This window comes from Salvelinus fontinalis, chromosome 40, assembly GCF_029448725.1.
Source record: "Salvelinus fontinalis isolate EN_2023a chromosome 40, ASM2944872v1, whole genome shotgun sequence".
NCBI lineage: Eukaryota > Metazoa > Chordata > Actinopteri > Salmoniformes > Salmonidae > Salvelinus > Salvelinus fontinalis.
The window spans coordinates 1,186,636-1,196,540 of NC_074704.1; the positions used below are offsets into that span (position 1 = coordinate 1,186,636).

Consider the following 9,905-nt stretch of genomic DNA (forward strand, 5'->3'; position numbering starts at 1 on the left):
TTCATCCTTAAGACCTAATTCTGTTTGAGAGACCGAGGTTTTACTAAGGTTTTGCCAACATAACACAGCCCACAACATAACACAGCCCACAACATAACACAGCCCACAACATAACACAGCCCACAACATAACACAACTCTTCCACATGGAACACATAGTCATGCCATTTATTTGGAACCATTTTTCCTGTATGTGGGTGGCATATTGTTGCACTGTGTGCAGCCTCTGCATTTATAGCTGCCTATGACTTTTGGACACACCTACTAGTCAAAAGTTTGGACACACCTACCAGTCAAAAGTTTGGACACACCTACTAGTCAAAAGTTTGGACACACCTACTAGTCAAAAGTTTGGACACACCTACTAGTCAAAAGTTTGGACACACCTACTAGTCAAAAGTTTGGACACACCTACTAGTCAAAAGTTTGGACACACCTACTAGTCAAAAGTTTGGACACACCTACTAGTCAAAAGTTTGGACACACCTACTAGTCAAAAGTTTGGACACACCTATTAGTCAAAAGTTTGGACACACCTATTAGTCAAAAGTTTGGACACACCGACTGATTGAAACGTTTTTCTTTATTTTTTACTATTTTATACATTGTAGAATAATAGTGAAGACATCAAAACTATTAAATAACACATATGGAATCATGTAGTAACCAAAAAAGTGTTAAACAAATCAAAATATATTTTAGATTCTTCAAAGTAGCCACCCTTTTGCCTTGATGACTCAACCAGCTTCATGAGGTAGTCACCTGGAATGCATTTCAATTAACAGGTGTGCCTTGATAAAAGTTAATTTGTGGAATTTCTTTCCTTCTTAATGCGTTTGAGCCAATCAGCTGTGTTGTGACAAGGTAGGGGTGGTATACAGAAGATAGCCCTATTTGCTAAAAGACCAAGTCCATAATATGGCAAGAACATCTCAAATAAGCAAAGGGAAACGACAGTCCATCATTACTTTAAGACATGAAGGTCAGTGAATCCGGAACATTTCAACAACTTAAAGGAAAAGAGAAATCAGAATAATTCTCAGTCAAAGACAACAGTGAGAACAAAGCCTCTGTATTCTCTCATGTGATTCCAGGTCCTCTAACACCACACAGCCCATTCAGAAGAGCTTGATGATGAGTTGGTTATCTGAATCAGCTGTGGTAGGGCACAAACCAAAACCTGCACCCAGAAAACACATCCACAAACACAATCCACTATAATACATGCAGGGGGGAAAACACTGGAAGTCAATACACAAGACACATTCAGAGTCTCTGGGGACTACTGCCCCACCATGTATTGGGCCTTTATCTGTCCTATGTCCCACTGTTCAGCCTATATCTGTCCTATGTCCTACTGTTCAGCCTATAGCTGTCCGATGTTCAACAGCTTTTATCTGTCCTATGTTTTACTGTTCAGCAGCCTACATCCTTATCTCCTGTGTGTATTCTCTCATGTCTTCTCATGTGTCCTAACCAGGCAAAACTCTTTTTACATTGGGAGCAGTGGTAGGGCTTCTCCCCTGTGTGTATTCTCTCATGCTCTTTCAGGTGTTCGTTCCGGTTAAAACTCTTTCCACACTGGGAGCAGTGATGAGGTTTTCCCCCTGTGTGTGTTCTCTCGTGTCTTTTCAGGCACCCTGATGCGAAAAAACTCTTTCCACACTGGAAGCATTGGAAAGATTTATCGCCTGTGTGTATTCTCTCATGCACTTTCAGGTCCACTAACTGGTTAAAACCCTTTACACAGTGGGGGCAGTGGTACAGCTTCTCTTTCTTCTCCACTGTGTGTATTCTTTCATGCTCTTTGAGGGATTCTTTCCGGTTAAAACTCTTTCCACACTGGGAGCAGTGATGAGGCTTCTCTCCTGTGTGTATTATCTCATGCACTTTCAGGTGTCCTAACTGGGTAAAACTCTTTCCACACTGGGAGCAGTGATGAGGCTTCTCTCCTGTGTGTGTCTTCTCATGTCGTTTCAGGCTCGCTAACAAGGAAAAACTTTTTCCACACTGGGAGCATTGAAAAGGCTTCTCCCCTGTGTGTATTCTCTCATGTCGTTTCAGGTCCCTTATCTGGTTAAAACCCTTTCCACAGTGGGAGCAGTTGCGTCGTCTTGCTGGGTTGGACGTCTCTGGTTCCTCCGAGTCTGATCTTTCTCCTGCCAATGACAGAGTGTTTATTTAAATAGAGACCTGAATGAAACCTCCACAACTCTCTTGCTAGGAGGTTGAATCTAAATCAGATCCCTCAATAACCTGACGCCAGTTTACAAAAAATGTGTCTCATTTAAAAGAATCTTGGTGAAATAATTTAAAACAAAAGATGTAGAGTTCCAACTAGAATCTTGCTCTCATGCAATGTCATGATGTCATAATAATAGATAATGTCATGTTTATAGGCTGAGCAGAGCTCTATAATAATAGATAATGTCATGTTTACAGGCTGAGCAGAGCTCTATAATAATAGATAATGTCAAGTCTTCAGGCTGAGCAGAGCTCTATAATAATAGATAATGTCATGTTTACAGGCTGAACAGAGCTCTATAATAATAGATAATGTCATGTTTATAGGCTGAGCAGAGCTCTATAATAATAGATAATGTCATGTTTATAGGCTGAGCAGAGCTCTATAATAATAGATAATGTCATGTCTTCAGGCTGAGCAGAGCTCTATAATACTAGATAATGCCATGTCTTTAGGCTGATCAGAGCTCTATAATAATAGATCATGCCATGTTTACAGACTGAGCAGAGCTCTATAATAATATATATTGAGGACTACAGTATTTCAATCAATGTCATAGGCTGAATTTGATCTATTGTTATTAATGTTTTGTTGGTGGCCTACTCTTTGGTGGTAAACATCTTACAGACACTGTGACATTCTGGTACCTAGTGTTAACACGAGTTAATCGGACTCTGTACAAATTGCCAGAATCTCACAGTATCGCTTTAACAATTCCTACATTAAAAACAACATATTCAATGCAAAACTTGAGTAGAATGTCGGTAAAGGGTGATTTTAACTAAATGTAATCCATAGAAGTGTCCTTTAGGGGAAGGATTGTTGACATGTATTCAGGTCCATAATGATCCGTGCGGCCTCCCGAGTGGCACAGCGGTCTAAGGCACTGCAGTGCTTGAGGCATCACTACAGAGCCAGGTTCGATCCCGGGCTTAGTCCGGGGAGAAAAAGGAGGTAAAAAATGTTTTATTTACAACAACAAAAAGTATAAATGATCCATTGGAAAAGAAATTAATAATAATAAATACAAATACTGAGCTACAGGTAACTGCCCAAATAAAGGAACCCCCAACATAAAGTGTCGTAAATGTCCAAGTAAAGGAAAACCCAACATAAAGTGTCGTAAATGTCCAAGTAAAGGAAAACCCAACATAAAGTGTCTTGGACGTTGGGCCCCCACAACAGCTTCAGTGCGCCTTGGCACATTTTCTGGAACTCTATTGGAGGGATGCGACCCAATTCCTTCATGAGAAATTCAATCATTTGATATTTTTGTTGATGGTGAAGGAAAACGCCACTCCAGAATCTCCCAGAAGTGTTCAATAGGGTTGAGATCCAGTGACTGAGACACAAACACACACACCCTTTAAAACCCCTGTGCTCCTTTGAGAGCCCTCTTTCAAATGTCTCAGATCTCTCTTCTTCTAGCCATGGTAGCTAAGATAATGATCAACTGGGCACGTTTATACCTGACACTAAGCATGATGGGATGTTAATTGCTTAATTACCTCAGGAACAAGACCTGTGTGGAAGCACCTGCTTTCAATATACTTTGTATCCCTCGTTGACTTAAGTGTTCGTCAGTTACAAGTATATTGGAATATCTTGGCAAAGGAGAAATGCACAGTAACAGTGATGTAAACAAATTTTGCACACAATTAGAGAGAAATAAGCTTTTTGTGCATACGGAAAATGTCTGGGTCTTTGTATTCCAGCTCATGAAACATGGGAACAACACTTTTCACATGTTGCGTTTATATTTTTTGTTCAGTCTACTTTGTATCCCTCATTGGCTCAAGTGTCTCCTTTATTTGTCAGTTACCTGTATATTGTATCCTCAAAACACTTACATACAATGTATCAGAGACAGAGATGTTAACAACACTGGTGGTGGTGGTGGGTTTAGCATCACAGTTTCACAGCAGGATCTCTACTAGTTTTAAGGGACCATTTTATACAGAGAAATTGGCATAGTAGGAAATGTAACCAATCACAGCCTTTCTTTCACCTGCAAATCACCAGCAGAGGGCAAATTTTTTGAATCCATTTTTACATTCATTATGTTGGTAAGGCTTAGCAAATGGATCATATCTCTAAAAGTAGAAAAGATTAAACTCTGAATCTTTGATATGTGAATAGAGTATATTATGCTCAACAATATATTGAACAATTTGGCAAAATAAAATTTTTGTATTTCAATATTTATATGTTTCAATATGAATAAATACATGTAAGAAATGTAAAGCAGGTGTCTAATGATGAAACATTATGGAGTCTTAAAGGAGGACTGTAGCATCTAATGATGAAACATTATGGAGTCATAAAGGAGGACTGTAGCATCTAATGATGAAACATTATGGAGTCATAAAGGAGGATTGTAGCATCTAATGATGAAACATTATGGAGTCTTAAAGGAGGACTGTAGCATCTAATGATGAAACATTATGGAGTCATAAAGGAGGACTGTAGCATCTAATGATGAAACATGATGGAGTCATAAAGGAGGATTGTAGCATCTAATGATGAAACATTATGGAGTCTTAAAGGAGGACTGTAGCATCTAATGATGAAACATGATGGAGTCATAAAGGAGGACTGTAGCATCTAATGATGAAACATTATGGAGTCTTAAAGGAGGCCTGTAGCATCTAATGATGAAACATTATGGGGTCTTAAAGGAGGACTGTAGTATATAATGATGAAACATTATGGAGTCTTAAAGGAGGACTGTAGCACCTAATGATGAAACATTATGGAGTCGTCAAAGAGTGTCTTTTTCAAAAATATGAGTTTCTGAGCACCGGAACCCCGTGTTACCTGAACGGACACCGGGACCCCGTGTTACCTGAACGGGCACCGGGACGCCGTGTTACCTGAACGGGCACCGGGACGCCGTGTTACCTGAACGGGCACCGGGATCTGGGTTACCTGAACGGGCACCGGGACCCCAGGTTACCTGAACGGGCACCGGGACCCCGTGTTACCTGAACGGGCACCGGGTTACCTGAACGGGCACCGGAACCCCGTGTTACCTGAACGGGCACCGGGACCCTGTGTTACCTGAACGGGCACCGGGACCCGGGTTACCTGAACGGGCACCGGGTTACCTGAACGGGCACCGGGACCCCGGGTTACCTGAATGGGCACCGGGACCCCGTGTTACCTGAACGGGCACCGGGACCCGGGTTACCTGAACGGGCACCGGGTTACCTGAACGGGCACCGGGACCCCGGGTTACCTGAACGGGCACCGGGTTACCTGAACGGGCACCGGGTTACCTGAACGGGCACCGGGTTACCTGAACGGGCACCGGGACCCCGGGTTACCTAAACGGGCACCGGGTTACCTGAACGGGCACCGGGACCCCGGGTTACCTGAACGGGCACCGGGTTACCTGAACGGGCACCGGGACCCCGGGTTACCTGAACGGGCACCGGGACCCCAGGTTACCTGAACGGGACCCCGGGTTACCTGAACGGGCACCGGGACCCCGTGTTACCTGAACGAGCACCGGGACCCCGGGTTACCTGAACGAGCACCGGGACCCCGGGTTACCTGAACGGGCACCGGGACACCTGAACGGGCACCGGGACCCGGGTTACCTGAAATGGGACCCCGGGTTACCTGAACGGGCACCGGGACCCCGTGTTACCTGAACGAGCAGCGTGACCCCGTGTTACCTGAACGGGCACCGGTACCCCGGGTTACCTGAACGAGAGCATCAGAAAGGTCCTTGAGTATCGTTTCCTGTCCAGCCCCGTTAACGTGATGCGGTGCTTCATAGAACCGTAAGCAGCAGTCATCGTTATCAGTACTGACCTCATCCAGTGTCCAGAAAAGTGGATTGGCAGTACAGGGTGATTCCACACCATCATGGTTCGAAAATGTGTGTGGTATCTCCGATTTTTCTGCCAATTCTCACATACTGAAATGGGGTGGAAATATGTTTTACATTTGTAACACAAACCCTTTCTGACAACATCATGATGAAAGTGGGTCATTTTAGGCCAAAACATGCCTCCTGTATGACCCTGTGATTCATGAACGATACAGACAACATCTAGTCATTATGCTCCTTATAATGTGCTCTAACATGTGGAGTATGAATAGATATTGAAATGCACATTTTCACATAAATGTATTCAATCTTAAACTTTAATATTAATTAGGGATGCATGATATAAATCGGTAAGCATATCAGAATCGGACAATATTAACTAAAAATGCCAACATCGGCATAGGCCCGATGTCTAGTTTAATGCCGATGTGCAAAATCGATGTCAAAGCTAACGTGCCATACCTATATAACGTATGTAGATGACGTAATGACGCCATGAACAATACAGCGCTACACAGAAAGCAGACAAATACTAAACGCACTTCCAACACCTAAACAAGTCCAGCAGTCATTTGAAAGAGTAAGAACATTTCAGAGAGACAACTCAAAGGAAGAGAGGCCACGGACAGACTGAGCTGAAACTTCACTGCTTGACATGTATGATGAAATCCTGGTTGAGAATGAAACGACTGAACAATGAAACAGCACAGCAAGAAAGTGAAATAAATAGGTTTTGATTGTTTTACTGGTAATGGGGCCATACGTAAATGCCAACAAAATAAATTGTTGTCAGCGTGTGTAACTATTTAACTGTAGTACAATGCTCAAAAGGCCGCTAAAATTTTAAATATCGGTATTGTTTTTTTGGCAAAGAAAAGATTTGATAACGGGACAAAAATGTAATATCGGTCCATAATATTAATATCGCAAAATTAGCCTTTTGATTTCACTTATTTTTACACATATGGGTTGAAACAAGACATTTCCAGGGTGGGCTCCCCGGTACTTTAAAAGGGTCTCACCCATTTTATAAATATACTTAAAACAAATATAAACGCACCATGTAAAGTGTTGGTCCCACCTTTCATGAGCTGAAATAAAAGATCCCTGAATTGTTCGATATGCACAAAAAAAGCTAATTTCTCTCAAATGCAACATTTATTGGAGATGATGCTGACCGAGATGTTAGAGTGCATCCGACTCAGACTCCCGATCAGAAAACAGGTACCGCATTGGAAATGAATGTACTTTTGGTGTCCCAAAATGCAATAACAACTTTCGGTGTGATCTCGTTGTAAGAAAATGCAGGCGGAAACAGAAGAGTGGGTGGCTTGACAGCGTTTTTGCGAATGTCGGCAGTCTTTAACACGACACATTAGTTCAATAGTTCAACAAGTACAGAGTTTGTGGCACTGTTTTAAAAATAGTACTTACTGGTGTTAATCAGATCTCCAGTCTTCCCTTCCTCCTCCAACGTGACAGTCATCTCTCCCTCCTCCTTCAGTCCAAAAACGGCATCCTCCTCTTTCACTCTTACAGCTTCTTCCTCTTCTTTCACTGTAACTTCTTCCTCTTTCACAGTAACTTCTTCCTCTTTCACTGTAACAGCCTCATCATCTACTTCTTGTTTAACTGTGACAGCCTCTTCTTCCTTCTCCTCTTTCACAAGAACTTCTGTCTCTGTCCAGCAGACCGCCTCTTCTTTAGCAGGAGGGGAGTAGCTTGAACTCATGGTCGAGGATGTTAGCAAGCTAGTTAGCATTAGCCTAGTGTTACTTAGCCAGATAGCTAATAGCGTAAATATGAAATTAAATTGCCTATTTACTAGTTAACGTTACTCTGACAGTGTGTTTAAAACACTGAGGTTAATATACATTGCCTAAAGAGCTTTAATGTTGTGGTTTTATGTTGGCTGGCACGCTACCGAGGTGGATGAATTGTTGTTGTTGAAAAAGCGTCCCGTCCACTACATTATACGTCATGCAAGAAGCATCACCTGAAATTACTCACATCGCCTCCTGCTGACTGGAGTGAGTAACACAGTTGAACAAAAACAACATTCTGGAAAACAATGTAAACAAATAATTGTTAAATAACCAGTTCTCTTACTTCTTACAGATAATAATTTCCTCTACGCAGATGTAGAAGCTGAATAGATATTTTTACATTATTAACAAACCCTGTTACGGATCAACCCTGTTATAGTAAACCCCTGTTATGGTAAACCCTGTTATGGTAAACCCTGTTGTGATAAACCCTGTTATAATAAACCCTGTTATAGTAAACCCTGTTATAGTAAACCCTGTTATAGTAAACCCTGTTGTGATAAACCCTGTTATAGTAAACCCTGTTATAGTAAACCCTGTTATAGTAAACCCTGTTATAGTAAACCCTGTTATAGTAAACCCTGTTGTGATAAACCCTGTTATAATAAACCCTGTTATAGTAAACCCTGTTATAGTAAACCCTGTTATAGTAAACCCTGTTGTGATAAACCCTGTTATAGTAAACCCTGTTATAGTAAACCCTATTATAGTAAACCCTATTATAGTAAACCCTGTTATTAATAAACCCTGTTATTAATAAACCCTGTTGTGATAAACCCTGTTATAGTAAACCCTGTTATAGTAAACCCTCCTGTTATAGTAAACCCTCCTGTTATAGTAAACCCTATTATAGTAAACCCTGTTATTAATAAACCCTGTTATTAATAAACCCTGTTGTGATAAACCCTGTTATAGTAAACCCTGTTATAGTAAACCCTCCTGTTATAGTAAACCCTCCTGTTATAGTAAACCCTATTATAGTAAACCCTGTTATTAATAAACCCTGTTATTAATAACCCTGTTATTAATAACCCTGGTATTAATAAACCATGTTATAGTAAACCCTGTTATTAATAAACCCTGTTATTAATAAACCTTGTTATTAATAAACCCTGTTATTAATAAACCCTGTTATTAGTAAACCCTGTTATTAATAAACCCTGTTATTAATAAACCCTGTTATTAATAAACCCTGTTATTAATAAACCCTGTTATTAATAAACCCTGTTATTAATAAACCCTGTTATTAATAAACCCTGTTATTAATAAACCCTGTTATAATAAACCCTGTTATAATAAACCCTGTTATAATAAACCCTGTTATAGTAAACCCTGTTATAGTAAACCCTGTTATAATAAACCCTGTTATAGTAAACCCTGTTATTAATAAACCCTGTTATTAATAAACCCTGTTATAGTAAACCCTGTTATAGTAAACCCTGTTTAGTAAACCCTGTTATAGTAAACCCTGTTATAGTAAACCCTGTTATGATCAAATGTTATAATAAACTCTGTTAGTCCGGGTAGCCAATGTGCGGGTTGGGGGAGCAGGGTTGGGGGGGGACACAATGCAAATAGTCGCCATTTGATTACCTGTTCAGGAGTCTTATTGCTTGGGAGTAAAAGCTGTTGAGAGGCCTTTTGGTACTAGACTTGGCACTCCGGTACCGCTGCCATGCGGTAGTAGAGAGAACAGTCTACGACTGGGGTGGCTAGGGTCTTTGACCATTTTCAGGGCCTTCATCTGAAACCGCCTGGTGTAGAGGTCCTGGATGGCAGGCAGCTTAGCCCCAGTGAAGTACTGGGCCGTACGCACTACCCTCTGTAGTGCCTTGTAGTCGGAGGCCGAGCAGTTGCAGTACCAGGCAGTGATGCAACCAGTCAGGATGCCCTCGATGTTGCAGCTGTAGAACCTTTGAGGATCTGAGCACCCATGCCAAATCTTTTTAATTTCCTGAGTGGGAATCGGCTTTGTCGTGCCTTCTTTACGACTGTTT

At 41.4% G+C, this 9,905-nt stretch overlaps 1 protein-coding gene across 1 annotated transcript; it reads right to left on the bottom strand.

Moving 5' to 3' along the window:
• Positions 1–564: 564 nt before the first annotated feature.
• On the bottom strand, positions 565–8,038 carry LOC129839554 (zinc finger protein 239-like). The gene is made up of 2 exons (XM_055907076.1): positions 7,517–8,038; positions 565–2,158 (listed from the first exon to the last, which is right to left on the bottom strand). Exons 1-2 carry the CDS (start codon positions 7,842–7,844, stop codon positions 1,416–1,418), a joined length of 1,071 nt encoding a protein of 356 aa, XP_055763051.1. The 5' UTR covers positions 7,845–8,038; the 3' UTR covers positions 565–1,415.
• Positions 8,039–9,905: the final 1,867 nt, after the last annotated feature.

What these genes read in the sequence shown, in the direction of transcription:
- LOC129839554 (XM_055907076.1), bottom strand. Translation starts at nt 7,844, where the DNA reads ATGCTAACTAGCTTGCTAACATCCTCGACCATGAGTTCAAGCTACTCC. An exon ending in TGGAGATCTGATTAACACCA is followed by an intron (nt 2,159 to 7,516) that starts GTAAGTACTATT and finishes TGTCATTGGCAG; the next exon opens with GAGAAAGATCAGACTCGGAG.